Below are 15,494 nucleotides of genomic sequence, written 5' to 3' on the forward strand. Positions count from 1 at the left end.
ACATTTCAAAATGCGAAAAGAACATTTATCTTTAGTCATACAATGAACAAGAAAATATGTAAATATATTGTGAGCTCACAGATCTGCTATTTCTGAAACATTTTTGGAAACCTTCGCCTATTATATTAAAAGAAATCACAGCCGTGTGAAGTGAGGGGAGCTCTTATCATCGTACATCATCATGTCGATTTGCTCAGACACATATGACGTAAATTCTCCATTCATTGTCAATGGGAATTTAGGTTTGTGTAAGACGAAAGTCTACACCAATAGCTGAACGGCCCTCAAAAATGGCTAATGGAACCACGTCAATCTGACTCGGACATATCCATAAACAAACCTGATATGCCCATATATAGGCATATTATGGAGTTTCAGTTGCACAGAGCCACAGATCCGACCGATATGCCCATGCAAAAAACTACTTTCTGCATGGCCATGACAGCCCATGCATCCAAACAAAAAAGTCTGATTGCATTAAACAACGTTAAACAACGTTAAACTCACTTTGCCACTCGAATTGCCACTCACTTTATGCATGCGCATGCCCTCTATTGTAGTTTGTGTATGCGGTTGTCCAGAAACGTCGATCCAACCAATATGTCCATATTTACTCATATATAGATGTGCAGTTGTCCAGAACCGCCGATCTGTGTTGGGAGCCCTCGAAAACGAGATGGTACATCTCAAGGGGTCTTTTTCCTAATAAAGAAACTTGAATCATCAATATATGGGCATACTGACGACACATCAGGGATCTCCTCCATATGGGCATGAACAAAGCCCCAGAAACTATGACTCAGACATGGTCGTAACGGCAGTGATGTAGGTGTGAGGGCCACACAGCGTCCCGAACCTCTAGTACTGTAAATATGTCTAAAGCTGTGATGCCACCAGACACATCGGCTGCATAATTGTAGATAGATAGATTGTAGATAGATAGAAAGGAACAATAAGGTAAAAATCAAATAATGACCTACATATCTGCATGCTTGACTCATATGGATCACATTCTCATTGGCAGTGAGTGGGAGTATGGCTTCTTTGTAGACCAGCGGTCATGCATAATCAATATCGTTACACTTACAGAATCCACAAAGTATTAGTTCCTTATAAGTTCCATTTCAAACTCAAATTTAAGCTTGAAGTGGGCTTTTAACGAGAGAGGGAGTTACAGCTGACATTGACAAAGATGTTCCGTTTATTGAATATGGACAAAACATAAACACAATATCTCAAACATTATTTAAAAGGTGAAGGTTTATGTAAACTGTATGACTGAGGAAAATGATATGTGTTAACACTGGTATGGTACTTTAAACAAATATTATCCTCCTGTTTCACTTGTGATTTGGGTTTCTTTTATTTGTTTCACAGGAAGGAGAGGAGGGGGCGGAGACTGTGATCGACCCAGGAGGAAAGGCCATCACTGACATCCCACCAACCAATCAGGATGTAGCTGATGAAGGGGGCGGGCAAGCCACGACTAACGAAGACGAACGAGAGGCTCTGCCGTCCAATGGGCAGGAGCCAGGGGAGGCGCTAGCTGAGAGGAGGCACAGTTTGCAAGCAGCGGGAGGCGTGGCTGAGGACCAGGAAGGGGAGGGGTCAAAGCGACTGGAGGCAGCCGCAGCCGGGTCAGGGGATTCAGAGGCCGGTGCTACCACGGAGACAGATGGAGAAGAAGGTATGCAACGTGAAGAAGGCTTGAGTGTTACTAGCCCAATGGCCACCAGGATCTATTTATCTATTTATCGCGCAGGTTTTCCGCTTGCAACCCTTATTTTGAAGAGCCAAATATCCGTAACCGATGTTACGATGACATAATGCTGTGTGGTGTCTTGACCGTTTTTTGTTCTCTCGCTCGGTGCAGAAAAAAACCTATTGTGAATTGACAAAAATGTTATAACTTTTTTTTATTTATTCATTAAAATGTCCTCTTGGCCTGTGTAACCTGTGTTAATAGACTAGCCATGTGCTCTATGTACACAGGGTCCCAGGTTAACGGCCACACAGTGCGCTCGCTGCCCACTGTGCGTCATGACATCCACAGATACCAGCGGGTCGATGAGCCACTTCCTCCCAGTGAGTGTGTGTGTCTGCATGATCTGTACCGTTTGTATCCATCCATTAGGTTTATCTGCATGATCTGTACCGTTTGGATGCATCCTTGGTGTTTAAGTGTGTTTGTGTATCAGTCATAGAGCCAGACTGATGCCACATTCCTGGGTCCGATGCCGTTCCCGATTTTGGAGAATGCAGCACTGTCTGGGTGGGGTGCACACAAAAGTATGACTAGATGTTAAATTGAACCCCAAGGTGTTTTCAAGTGAAATACTCCTTTAAGCCCTATTCAGAAATAGCAGATTTACAAGCTCACAACATTTTTGAAAATATTCGCCTACAATGACATGCCCAAAATAGGACACATCGGCTGCATAATTGCACATACTGATGTTGTCAAAATAATGACAGATATTTTGGCCAGAGTGATATAAATCTGCGGGGCTCTAAACAGTTGCCTACTGTGCCAGCTAATAGCTCTTAGCATATTAATCAAACTGAAACTTTCTGTCCGTCCGCTGCCCACAGACTGGGAGGCTCGTATCGACAGCCATGGGCGGATCTTCTTCGTGGACCATGTGAACAGAACCACCACCTGGCAGCGTCCCACTGGGCCCCCGGCCCCCCAGGGCCTCACTCGCTCCAGCTCCATTCAGCAGATGGAGCAGCTGAACCGCAGGTATATGTCCCCGATGGCAGAGGTCTGACAGGTCGGACAGGTTCCCTGTATGGAATTTGGGACCAGTGTTGGTTTGAATCCCGTGGATCAGCAGGGAATGTCTGGATAGAACAGAAGTGATAATAATACACGCTATTTGTACAGTGTCTTTTCATAGCCTAAGGATGCTTAAGAGAGTAAAAAAAGTTAAAATTATTTGGAAGACTACTCAAGTGCAAATAATACTCCAGTAATTGTTTTTACATTTCTATACTTAGACACACCTACGTACACAACTTAAAAAACGTATAAAAGTGAAGGAGAATTGCTCTCCCCTCCCTTAACACTTAGAAAGCCTGAGACGGAGGTCTCCGCCTTATTAATGAATGAATTACGTCAGATGCCCTGGATGGAGATGAATCAAAAGACGGAACATTAATCATTCCATAACCGAGCGCACCGCTCTACAGGCTGGGAGCGTGTCTATTGGGCAACATTCAATGTCATTTCCGGTTGGGACATCCATCCCCCTCCATTTTAATGGATGGGATCGAAAATCTTAAAACGTGAATAACTCTTTGATCTAAATCAATGCTTCCAATTCTAAACAAAGTGTGTTTTTGATGGCCCATTTCGGTCCGGTCGCTAGTCGCGTTAGAAGTAATCATACCTACGTTGGTTGCTGATCCTCCAACGGATCTTTTGGCTACATCTAGCACCTTCCAAGATGGCTGCGTGCCACCTTGAAATGGGCTCTGAAGCTGCAAATCGCTGGGCGCACTGATTTACTGGTTCCAACTACATCCGGGCATTCAAGGTGTTTTTAACAACTGTTCTGGAGGTACCCTTGAGCAAGGCACATTTGTACACTTTCATAGTAACTTACATTAACGGGGTTTTTGCTGTGCAGCTCCATGTAGATGTCTCAGATGTAACTGTGCTTCTCTTTCCAGGTACCAGAGTATCAGGAGAACCATAACTAACACTGAACGCACAGAGGAGACCCCTCCCGTGGACATCCCCGTTGACCCAGATGCTGACCTGCAGCTGCCCCACGCCATCCCTGGTCAGATATTTGTCTCATTTTGTGCAATAATGTTAAAATAGGATGATGAAGTGTTTTTTTCAAAATGACTATGCATTGTAGAGCCCGACCCATATATCGGTCTATAATATCGACCATTATTGGAAGTTTTGGTTACATTGGTATGTGCAATTATGCAGCCAATGAGTCCTGATCTTTAACCACTTTCAGCCTGTCATCGCTATTTTTTTGACATGTCGGTATAGTAGATGAACAAGCTTCAATTACACACAAAGCGTACCGTAGTGAGCTTGTAGATCAGCTATCTTTGAAAAGGTTTGAATAGGCTTTAAGTGCTTGAATAAAATCAAATTCAATTTATGTTTATAGTTTTTACACCGAGCTTGGCAAATAAAAGCTGTCAATAAACAGACACTTGAGCTAGTCGTCACTTTCGTCACCTTTCTCCCTATTGGAAAAAGGCCAGTCAATGAGGGGTCCCCAATGGCTTCCCATACTCTGAATGGATAGTCCACAATGTCCTCCCATACTCTAAAGGGCAGAGCTCCAGTGCCATATTTTGTGCTATCATAAAATGAGCTTATTTTAATGATATTTAGGACACAAGGGGTTTGTACATTATGTGTGTAATATTTTTGAGTGGTGTAAAACACTCCAACAACTGGCTTTGTTAGTTTACGTGTCCATGTGTCCACGTGTTTGTTCCTACCAAAAAAATGAGCATGGTTGCTATGGTCACTCAGTTCACACGGGTGTGATTTCATTACGTCAGACATTACGTCAGACCACAGCTGATCAGGCTATATAATACCTTACACCACTCAGTTCACACGGGTGTGATTTTTTTTTAATATATTTTAGTCACGGCATGTTCATGACCAAAAACCTGTCATGGAAATTTGGTTTCACTTTCTTCCTGGACTACAAAGTCACACCTCCATGCAGCCTTGGATCAGGGGAACCAACTATATTAATGTTATAATATTATCAATAAAATCCTGTCAATTATTTGGGGTTAGGGTTTGCAATATCCTCATGGCCTATACCAGTGGACCCCACCCCTCAGGCTGAGAGCCGGTGTGTTACACATCATCCTTCCAGTAAAATGAAAAAACATAAGCTTGTATTATTAGTAGTACGTTTGTTTGGTGGTTCATAGATGAGGCAGCGTATTTTGTTAACGCTCGGTACAGATAAAATGCGATAAGATCAGATAGAACTTTATTGATCACTGAGGGGAAATTCAGTACTGTGTTGTAACGTGTGTGTGTGTGTGTGTGTGTGTGTGTGTGTGTGTGTGTGTGTGTGTGTGTGTGTGTGTGTGTGTGTGTGTGTGTGTGTGTGTGTGTGTGTGTGTGTGTGTGTGTGTGTGTGTGTGTGTGTGTGTGTGTGTGTGTGTGTGTGTGTGTGTGTGTGTGTGTGTGTGTGTGTGTTGCAGAGTTCCGCAGAGAGTCGCGTCTCACATCTCGCACACGTCTCTCCGTGCTGCTTCAGTCACCCAGCGCCAAGTTCCTGTGCAGCCCAGATTTCTTCACAGTGCTGCATTCTAACCCTGTGAGTTTCAGCCCCGAAAATTGGAAAGAACGGGAAGGTAGGCATCGGGGGGTGCAGGGTAAACGCCCTGCCCACCACTGTGGACTGGGGTTCGAATCCTCTATTGGCCGGAGACTCCCAACGAACACAATTGGTCGTGTTTGTGGGTAGAATGGCAGGCGGGAAGGTCAAAGTCATAGTCAAAGTCATAAGATTTTTGTCACACACGTTACCGCAGTGAAATTTGTTCTCCGCATTTGACCCATCTCTTGGAGCGGTGAGCCGCAGCGTGCGCCACGCTCGGGAATCATTTGATTAGTAGATTTGACCCCCAATCCAACCATTTGATGCTGAGTGTCAAGCAGGGAGGCATTGGGTCCCATTTGTACAGTCTTTGGTATGACCCGGCCGGGGGTCGAACCCCCGACCTCCCAGTTTCAGGGCGGACACTCTAACCACAAGGCCACTGAGCTGGTCAAGGTTGATGACTTTTGCTGCACTATCGATTCCTACCAGTTAGTCAGGAATCAGGATGCCTGTTCAGTGTTCAGCAGGGAGCTGAACTGTGATGAATAGCATGTTCCTCTGCACTGTCAGTTGAAAAGAAGCTGCTGGTGACATCATGCGTATCAGAGGAGACTGTAGGAGTCAGCAATGACAGGGACTCTGAAGGGGAATTGGCATAATCATGACTAATTTGGAAGGCAAGAGAAACAACACATTTAGATTGGATCACTTGTAACAACATAGAGTCAACAACACTATGTAGTGACTTAAAGGAACCTCCTCAACTGTTTTTAAACATATCTCCATGTCTTTATAGGAAGGAATAATCCATGGTATTACGTCCATCAATGCTCTCTGTATCGCTAAAACAGGAAATCCAAGACACCACCACGGTATATGGGATAGTGCAGACTGTAGAAAAACTACAGTCATTATCCCCTCTGCCAGTATAGGGCATGGGATAACACATTATTTTAACCAATCTGTATGATAGAACCCCTGTTTAGACGTTTATTACATAGAAATGAAGCTAGTCTCAAACCTGGCCACTTCAATTGGGCACATGCTTGTGTTCTCCATGCCAGCTGTGGAAACAAGACAGCAATTCAAGGTGTGAGTGGTCAGTTCAGCTCCACCATCATACCAGATAGGCTACTACGTCTCAGCATCAATGGGGCTAAACAAACGTAATTTTTGTTTATGCATTTTATTGTATGTACAGTAACCTCACTCATATAGGCTAATTATATAACATTAGCAGGAGTCACATGAATTTTCCCTCTTTGTTTTTGCCTCTGAGGGCACCACGTCCTTTTTTGTGTAGAAACAGGAACTCGTTTTGGCTCCGCCCGTTTCTTAGTCCACTTCCTCCCGGGTGCTTCTGTTTATTCCTACTAACAATAATACAACATGTTTTTAGGGCAGTGGTGCTGACAGATTCTGCTGTCAGCAGAATCTGTCTTGAGAGATTAAGAGATTCCTAATAATGACAACATTATGGAACACTGAAGTGGACAATTACAGTATACTGTTGACTCTCAGGATTAGATGTACTACTGACCCCAGCCTCCTCATATTTTTGAGTGGTGCAACCACTCCCTTACGGAGCTATGTGTGTGGCTGGCTGGGTGGGTCTGAGCACGAAAACAGCATGGTTGTTTTTCACCATTTGTGCGCAACCTAACACACACACAAACACACACGCACATATTAACTGTATATATGATGATTTTGGGTGTGCCAGTACAGTACAGTGACAGTGCAGTACGGTACAGTAGATGGTACAGTAGAGGGACCCCCACACGGTAACTCTGTCATTTCTCAACCGTTTCGGACGCGGGGCGGCACGGCGGAACCGGCCCGGCCCCCTGGGCGCGTTCCTGGATGTTCCGGGGACCCCCCGGGGATCCCCACACGGAGTTGCACCAATCACTTCACACAGGTAATTTTAGTATTACAATAATCAGTAAGATTATTGTAATACTAAAATTACCCGTGTGACAGAGTATTGGAAATGCAATTTCCAATACAAGCACAATAATAGTTTTAAAAATATATATTAATAATTCACAATTTTGTTACAATAAGCTACATACAATTCAATAATTGTATTATTGTAACAATACAATAATACTACGTATATCTTCATAGTTTTAAATGCAAATCAAACATAAAAAACGCAAACAAGGGCTCATCCGTCGCCCGTCACTTTCCGATGACCTTGTCCTTTTGCCCCGCCCCCTTACAGAGTGCCTACCGCATGTTTACGAGCAACACCTGCCTGAAGCACATGATCAGCAAGGTGCGTCGCGACACCCATCACTTTGAACGCTACCAGCACAACCGAGACCTGGTCACCTTTCTCAACCTGTTCTCCAACAAGCAGCTGGAGCTACCCCGTGGCTGGGAGATGAAACACGACCACACTGGGAAGGTAGGGTTGCGTGTGTGTTTGTGTTTGTGTGTGTGTGCGTGTGCGTGTGTGTGCGCGTGTGTTGAACTCATGGAGAGTTGTATGAGAGTTGGTTTACTTTCTCTTTGCTTTGTCTCTGGTAGGATACTCAAAGAGCCTTAAAGACAAAGACCCTCATTTATCAATGGAACGTACAAACCAGCTTATATTTGAGCCCAGGAATGAGCTTATGCCCACGTCCAAGTGGGATTTATCAAGAAATCGTATACAGCCAATCCTACCGTACATTTGGTCTCACCTTTATAATCTCATGGCTGAAACTGACCGTCATTTAAATAACCCGCATTCTCGAAACGGCCCGATTTTACGACATGAAAAACCAGAATACGACTAAACAACGTATAGAAAGCCAATAAGAAAGAGTTCCCCCCGCCCACCTCACTACCTCACATCCGACTACATACACACACACACACACACACACCTACTTGCAAGCCCAACTGTAAGCAACTGTCTATGCTCTCGCATACCAGTACATTCTTGTATAGCCTAGGTCTGATCCAGATCTGCAATATCTGCAAAATCTTATCTGAATGACTGTTAAAGCACTTGTTCAAATGAGTGAATGATTAAGCACCTAACTTATAACATTGCATATAGGCTGTTAGATTGTTTCCATATCTCTTGATTTTAATTGCTTGTCATTTTCACTTGGAAATAAAATGGAAGTGTATGTCCATGCATGCCTTTAGAAAATGTTATATTTTCACAGTGTGTTAGAGTGTGTTAGATATACATTTTGGATGCCTGTCAAATTGTCAAGACAATGCTTCTCCGCATGACTACGATGAAACAAACAGGTGTATTTTTTAAGTAAAGCCATTATTATTACAATTTGGGAACCCATTCGGTAAAAAAGCAATACGAGATGTTTGCCTCTGGGTGCACCACCTCATTTTAGCCTACATGTTTAGGGCAGTGGTGCTGACAGATTTGAGAGATTATTATTATTTTATAGGTTTTGGCTCAAATAGCCTTCATTAAGATCCACTGAATATGACAGCTAACACATCATTATATAGCGACCTCAGTCTGTCAATCATCATCAGATCACAATAGATCAATTAAAAAAAACAAGTATACAGTACACCATATTGACACCATAGTAGACCGTTTTGTTGTCCAATAAACATTACATCTCAGAATACATACATACATTGGGTTTATGTATGCCCAATGAAGAGCCCAAGTATTGACATTGGCGTCTTATCACACTATTATCTCAGTCTATGCCAGATGTTTTTCATACCGTTCTGAAAGAATCCAGTGGCTTCCTGATACTATGCTCCACAGCCTTTTTTTGTGGATCACAACTGTCGCTCCACCACCTTCATCGACCCCCGCCTACCCCTCCAGAGTTCACGCTCCACTGGCCTCCTGGCTCACCGCCAACACCTCAGCCGCCAACGTAGCCACAGCGCCGGGGAGGTGAGAGAGAGACACACACACACAAGGGCCTTTCTCGGCCCCACCTCTCTCCCTGTGTTTTAGGATCCAAGATGGCCGCAGCACCAGGAGGGGGTGGGGCAGAGGTGAGCGGGCGGCGTCGACATATGCCCTTAGTGGGCTGCATTCAAGACACTTGCCTTGTGTCTGTCACCTGACTTGTGTCTGAACACAGCTTTGATGGATGTGTTCTGCCCCCCTCCCCCCCATCAAACAAAATGTTTGGTCAAACCATATGGGGTTCCATTGGAAATGCATTGGAGTGGCCATTAAACACAGACACAAGACAAACGCAAGACAGGTGTCTTGAATTTGTGAGCGCAGCCTAGTAAGGCCACCCCCTCCTGGTGCTGCGGCCATCTTGGATCCTAAAACACAGGGAGAGAGGTGGGGCCGAGAAAGGCCCTTATTCTACAAATACCTTCTAAATCAGTTCTCAAACTTGTTCGTGTCAAGGACCCGCAAATCGACGGGATATGGGGATATGGCCGCAGACCCCCCATCGATTGATGAGGGTCTGCGGCCATATCCCGGGCCCCCCATCTGAAAATGTTTGCACCAGGGACCCCCAGAAGAGAAGACTTCAAAATGTTCCAAACATTTTCCAATGTTCTAAATCCTAAGAGTTTTCTGAAAGATGTATGATCCTATATGTGAATATCTAAAATGACACAGCTGCTTTCCTGGCATTAATGAGTTCAGTTAATAAAGATAAGCTGTTCCTATAGTTTAAGTGGTTAACCTTCAGAGAATTGGTGTCACAACGACCAGGATTCCACCTGACCATTAGGCCCCGCCTTGTTGCAGGTGGTTGATGACTCTCGGCAGAATAACCCTCCCGTGCCCCGCCCCTCCAGCACGTTTAGCGGATCCAGTCGAAACCAGTACCAGGACCTGGTACCTGTGGGTGAGTGACATGCATGCACGCGTGTACTGTAGGCAGGCATGCACGCACACACACACACATCACTACAACTAATGAAATAACGAATACTAGAATTGACAAAACATCTTAACCCAACCCAACCCAAGCCATCCAGGAGATATCTCGAGGAAAGCTATTATTACCATCTGGGCCATCCACGAGAAACACGAGATTTGATTAAAAAATGAAAAAATATATTATTGGTAACTTTTTTTCACTTCCGCACAGGCCTCCCATTGTAGAAACAGCCTACATGATAATCTGTGGTGCACGCGCGGGCAATTATTATTGTTTTTTCTGCTCAAAATGGGATAAAGTACCATGTTTGGGACCGTATAAAACATTAATCCAGCTCGCGCTAAGAAAATGTATTGTCCGTCAGCCTAGAGTGAGGCTAGATTATATGGAGGGCTATCACTTCTGGGTCGGGCGGATGTGGCTCTTCTTCTTTGCTTATGTTGGTAACAGCATTGAATCGGTTAATACAAAATATAAACAAGGCTTTACAAAAAACTGAAACTGTACTGTGTGTGTACAAAACTAACTTAACTAACTAAAATCATGCACGCATGCATGCATGCACGCACGCACGCACACACACACACACACACACACACACACACACACACACACACACACACACACACACACACACACACACACACACACACACACACACACACAGAGAGAGGCTTCCATATGTTGATTTGTCTTCATTTCCGTGTCTTCTCCAGCCTATAATGACAAGATAGTGGCGTTTCTACGGCAACCAAACATCATTGACATCCTACAAGAGAAACAGCCTGAGCTCATCAGGAACCACGCCCTGAAGTACGTGTCTGTCTGTCTGTCTGTCTGTCTGTCTGTCTCTGACTGTGTGTCCGCCCGTCCCTCTCTCCTCTCTCTATCCTTGTACTCTATCAACTCTATTCCCATCACCATCAGTCATCTTAAACACACAGTTAACCTTTCATCCTAATGGATCTCCTCAGATAACCCCTGACTGTGTGTGTGTGTGTGTGTGTGTGTGTGTGTGTGTGTGTGTGTGTGTGTGTGTGTGTGTGTGTGTGTGTGTGTGTGTGTGTGTGTGTGTGTGTGTGTGTGTGTGTGTGTGTGTGTGTGTGTGTGTGTGTGTGTGTGTGTGTGTGTGCGCGCGTGCGCGTATTTCAGGGAGAAAGTACAGTTTATTCGCAGTGAGGGCGTCTCTGGACTGGCTCGTCTCTCCAGTGATGCTGATTTGGTCATGCTACTCAGGTGTGTGTGTGCGTGTGCGTGCATGCATGCGTGTGCATCCATGAACATTCTCACATGAAAATGTCTCAGGTGTTCATGTTTGCTTGTTTTTTCCACAGCTTGTTTGAGGAAGAAGTGATGTCATTTGTGCCTCCTCATGCCTTACTCCATCCAGGATACGCGCTCTCTTCTCCTCAGAGCTCACCTGGTGAGTGTGTCTGTGTGTCTGTCTGTCTGTCTGTCTGTCTGTCTGTCTGTCTGTCTGTCTGTCTGTCTGTCTGTGTCTATCCATCTATCCCTCTCCCTCCATCTCTCTCTTTCTGTCTGTCTGTGTCTCATACAGGCACACAGAGGGCTAATGCTCGGGCTCCAGCTCCATATAAACGTGATTTTGAGGCCAAACTGAGGAACTTCTACAGAAAGCTGGAGACCAAGGGATACGGCCAGGGACCAGGGAAAGTAAAGTATGTTGCTGTTTACAGTATGTTATTCTGAGCTTCATTTCTGGTTATATAAATCATGCATGTATAATTGACATCTGGGAGACATGGATGTAAAAACTCCTGACTCACCATCGCAGAGACGCAGGTGTTATTCATGGCTCTATTTTATTTGCTAATTAACTGCTCTGCACTCAACCTCAAGCTCCTGCCACCCATAAACACACACTACTCCAATGAGACACATAGAGACGCACGCTATGCTAATGTCAGGGGGACAGTAAAAAACTAAAGGCACTAGGTCTGGCTTTCCCTGTGAATTATGAGGGCAATGGCAAGAGAGCGGTGGATCAAACCGTGTGCTGCATCTATTGCATCAAGAGTGTGTTACGTAAATGGAAGTATTTCAAACATTGTGTGTGTGTGTGTGTGTGTGTGTGTGTGTGTGTGTGTGTGTGTGTGTGTGTGTGTGTGTGTGTGTGTGTGTGTGTGTGTGTGTGTGTGTGTGTGTGTGTGTGTGTGTGTGTGTGTGTGTGTGTGTGTGTGTGCGCGCGTGTGTGTCTCTCTCTTTCAGACTGATCATCCGTAGAGATCACCTGTTGGAAGATGCATTTAATCAGATCATGTGTTACTCGCGTAAAGATCTGCAACGCAGCAAACTGTACATCAGCTTCGTAGGAGAGGAGGGGTGAGGAACACCTTTTATATATCTGTTACAACTCATTTATAGGAGAGGAGGGGTGAGGAACACCTTTTATACTCTGTTACAACTCATTTATTGGAGAGGAGGGGTGAGGAACACCTTTTATATTCTGTTACAACTTATTTATTGGAGAGGAGTGGTGAGGAACACCTTTTATATATCTGTTACAACTCATTTATTGGAGAGGAGTGGTGAGGAACACCTTTTATATTCTGTTACAACTCATTTATTGGAGAGGAGGGGTGAGGAACACCTTTTATATTGTTACAACTCATTTATTGCTATTCATTTAAACAAAGAACACTGCTTTGTAATGCAATGCAGGAAACACTGTTCTTGAAGCAATGTGTGTACTGTACTGTAATATCTTTACAATTTGTATTAGGGATGCACCGATATGGAAATTCTTGGCCGATACCGATGTTAAAATAACAATTTAGCCAATAGCCGATACCCGATACTAATACCGATATATGTTTATTTAGTTTTTGTTGCTTTTATTTCCCCCTTTTGAGCCAGAGAAACAAATACATATTCAATACAAGAAATAAATGTTCAGAATCTACAGCTTGGTAGACTACAGATTTGTAAACTTTATTTTTACATTTCTTCACATGACAATACACATGTATGCAAGAAAACACAAAAACACACAAACATATACAAACCCCCCCCTCCCTCCCCCCTCCCCCCTAGGCTAAAAAAAACAAAAAACAAAACAAAGTGGTGGGACAAAGCAGCGGACAATCATAGATCAAAAAGAGTCAAGACAGGGACAGTCGGACACAGTCCGGATTACAGTTCACTGAAATGGAAAGTCCTCAACAAACTCCACAAAGGCACTCCAAGCCAGGACAAAGTTTTTTTGGGCTCTGTCCACTCTATACCTGAGCTTCTCCAGAGGCAGGAATGATAGAACTTCTTTCAGCCATTGTTGAAAGGAAGGTGCCTTATCCGACTTCCAATTGAGGAGGATTAGTCTACGGGCTAATAGGGATGCAAATGCCAAGGCATTTGCTTGCGGAGATGTGAGTGTACAGTTTGGGGGGACTATGCCAAAAATGGCGGTGTGGAAAGAAGGTGTTACCACTGTTCCACACATATGAGAGAATACGTCAAATATCCGCTTCCAGTAGGTAGTGAGGGAAGGACACGTCCAAAACATGTGGCCTAACGAGGCTGGGGGGTAGACTACAGATAACCAACACACCAACATAGTCAATGCAAAATGTATGCCTCAACAATCGGCTTAATGGCAGTTTTATTTGCCGATACCGATATTGACCGATAACGGCAATATCGGCCGATACCGATTATGTGGCCAATACATCGGTGCATCACTAGCACTTTTCAAGCAATGTATTGATATATATATATATAAATAATTATATACAGTATATATATACAGTATATATATACAGTATATATATATATATATATATATATGAAGAATACTTTGAGTATTTTACTTATTTTACTGAGTATATACTCCACCAATGACTGTATATGTATTGTGTATGTAATGTTTTAGGTTGGACTACAGTGGTCCGTCCAGAGAGTTCTTCTTCCTGGTGTCCAGAGAACTGTTCAATCCATACTACGGCCTGTTTGAATACTCGGCCAATGACACCTACACTGTCCAGATCAGCCCCATGTCTGCCTTTGTGGACAACCACCATGAATGGTGAGACTTGAGAGCATCTGTCAGCCCCCCCCCCCCCGTCTGTCTGTCTGTCTGTCTGTCTGTCTGTCTGTCTGTCAGCCCCCACGTCTGTCTGTCTGTCTGTCTGTCTGTATGTCTGTCTGTCTGTCCTTCTGTCTGTCAGCCCCCCCTCTGTCTGTCTGTCAGCCCCCCCTCTGTCTGTCTGTCTGTCTGTCTGTCTGTCAGCCCCCCCTCTGTCTGTCTGTCAGCCCCCCCTCTGTCTGTCTGTCTGTCTGTCAGCCCCCCCTCTGTCTGTCTGTCTGTCTGTCTGTCTGTCTGTCTGTCTGTCTGTCTGTCCTTCTGTCTGTCAGCCCCCCCTCTGTCTGTCTGTCAGCCCCCCCTCTGTCTGTCTGTCTGTCTGTCTGTCTGTCTGTCTGTCTACCACATAGTTGCATACACACATACTGTACGTGTGTATGCAACTATGCATCCATAACCACAGTTAACCACAGTACATGCTGTTCTGTGGGTGATGTTATGAGGTTATCTCCTGAACATCCATTCTGTTCAACTCTGATGTGTCTGTTCGGTGCCGTACCCAAAATAGAAGGGCTATTTGGAGGAGATGGAATGTGAAAATTTGGCTCAACAAATCAACTGGCTCATCAGTCAATTTGGCCTCAATGGATCTGACACTGATGCATGGATGTATCATGGATGGATGTATGGATGGATGGATGGAAGGATGACATTAAAATAGATGAACGAATATACAGGACTCTACAGTAGTAAAGATTTATGCGCAATGAATAGAGGCCGGGTTAACCCTGATTGGCTGTAAACGCTGGAGAGTTGGTTAAGAGGCCAAGAGATTTGTTAACAAAACACTCTCTCTCTTTCTGTCTCTTTCTCTCTCAGGTTCCGTTTCAGTGGTCGTATCCTGGGATTGGCTCTCATTCATCAATACCTGTTGGACGCCTTCTTCACTCGGCCGTTCTACAAAGGTCTTCTTCGCATGTGAGTCACCTCAACTTGCCCTCTCCCTCCCTGTATGGTGTTCTGAAACACCTTGCTGAGAGGACAAGTATGTCATCCAGGTCCTCTCAGCCAGCAGCTGGCAGGGTTTACTGTCAGCGGGGGCAACTCTTAAATTAATTACTTTGTTCAGGCAACCTAACATCCTCCTAAATGTCTGAATGCACCAGTAATTTAGAACGTTTAGGGCACGGTTTGTTAAGAGGCGGGGTGTTAAAATGTGCCTCAGCTCGGCAGACTTTAATTTGCGATTAGATTAGACTTTATTGTCCCAGCGTGAGACTTCTTTTT

The 15,494-nt window shown here is 44.4% G+C and overlaps 1 protein-coding gene across 6 annotated transcripts in view; it reads left to right on the forward strand.

Annotated features, from left to right (window-relative positions):
• hecw2a (HECT, C2 and WW domain containing E3 ubiquitin protein ligase 2a) overlaps positions 1-15,494 on the forward strand; it is a 40,656-nt gene that overhangs the window by 14,224 nt on the left and 10,938 nt on the right. For 4 of the 6 annotated variants that reach the window (XM_079518128.1, XM_079518127.1, XM_079518131.1 and 1 more), the window contains 15 exons: positions 1,378-1,687; positions 1,993-2,085; positions 2,593-2,743; positions 3,676-3,788; positions 5,206-5,321; positions 7,555-7,740; positions 9,073-9,207; positions 10,033-10,132; positions 10,885-10,981; positions 11,321-11,404; positions 11,503-11,591; positions 11,727-11,847; positions 12,398-12,511; positions 14,058-14,210; positions 15,087-15,185. In XM_079518128.1, the coding sequence (XP_079374254.1) occupies positions 1,378-1,687; positions 1,993-2,085; positions 2,593-2,743; positions 3,676-3,788; positions 5,206-5,321; positions 7,555-7,740; positions 9,073-9,207; positions 10,033-10,132; positions 10,885-10,981; positions 11,321-11,404; positions 11,503-11,591; positions 11,727-11,847; positions 12,398-12,511; positions 14,058-14,210; positions 15,087-15,185 (1,961 nt within the window). The remainder of the gene's footprint in view (positions 1-1,377; positions 1,688-1,992; positions 2,086-2,592; positions 2,744-3,675; positions 3,789-5,205; positions 5,322-7,554; positions 7,741-9,072; positions 9,208-10,032; positions 10,133-10,884; positions 10,982-11,320; positions 11,405-11,502; positions 11,592-11,726; positions 11,848-12,397; positions 12,512-14,057; positions 14,211-15,086; positions 15,186-15,494) is intronic. The other 2 variants (XM_079518129.1, XM_079518130.1) reach the window with 2 other exon arrangements.

This window comes from Electrona antarctica (assembly GCF_951216825.1).
Source record: "Electrona antarctica genome assembly, chromosome: 13".
Lineage (NCBI taxonomy): Eukaryota > Metazoa > Chordata > Actinopteri > Myctophiformes > Myctophidae > Electrona > Electrona antarctica.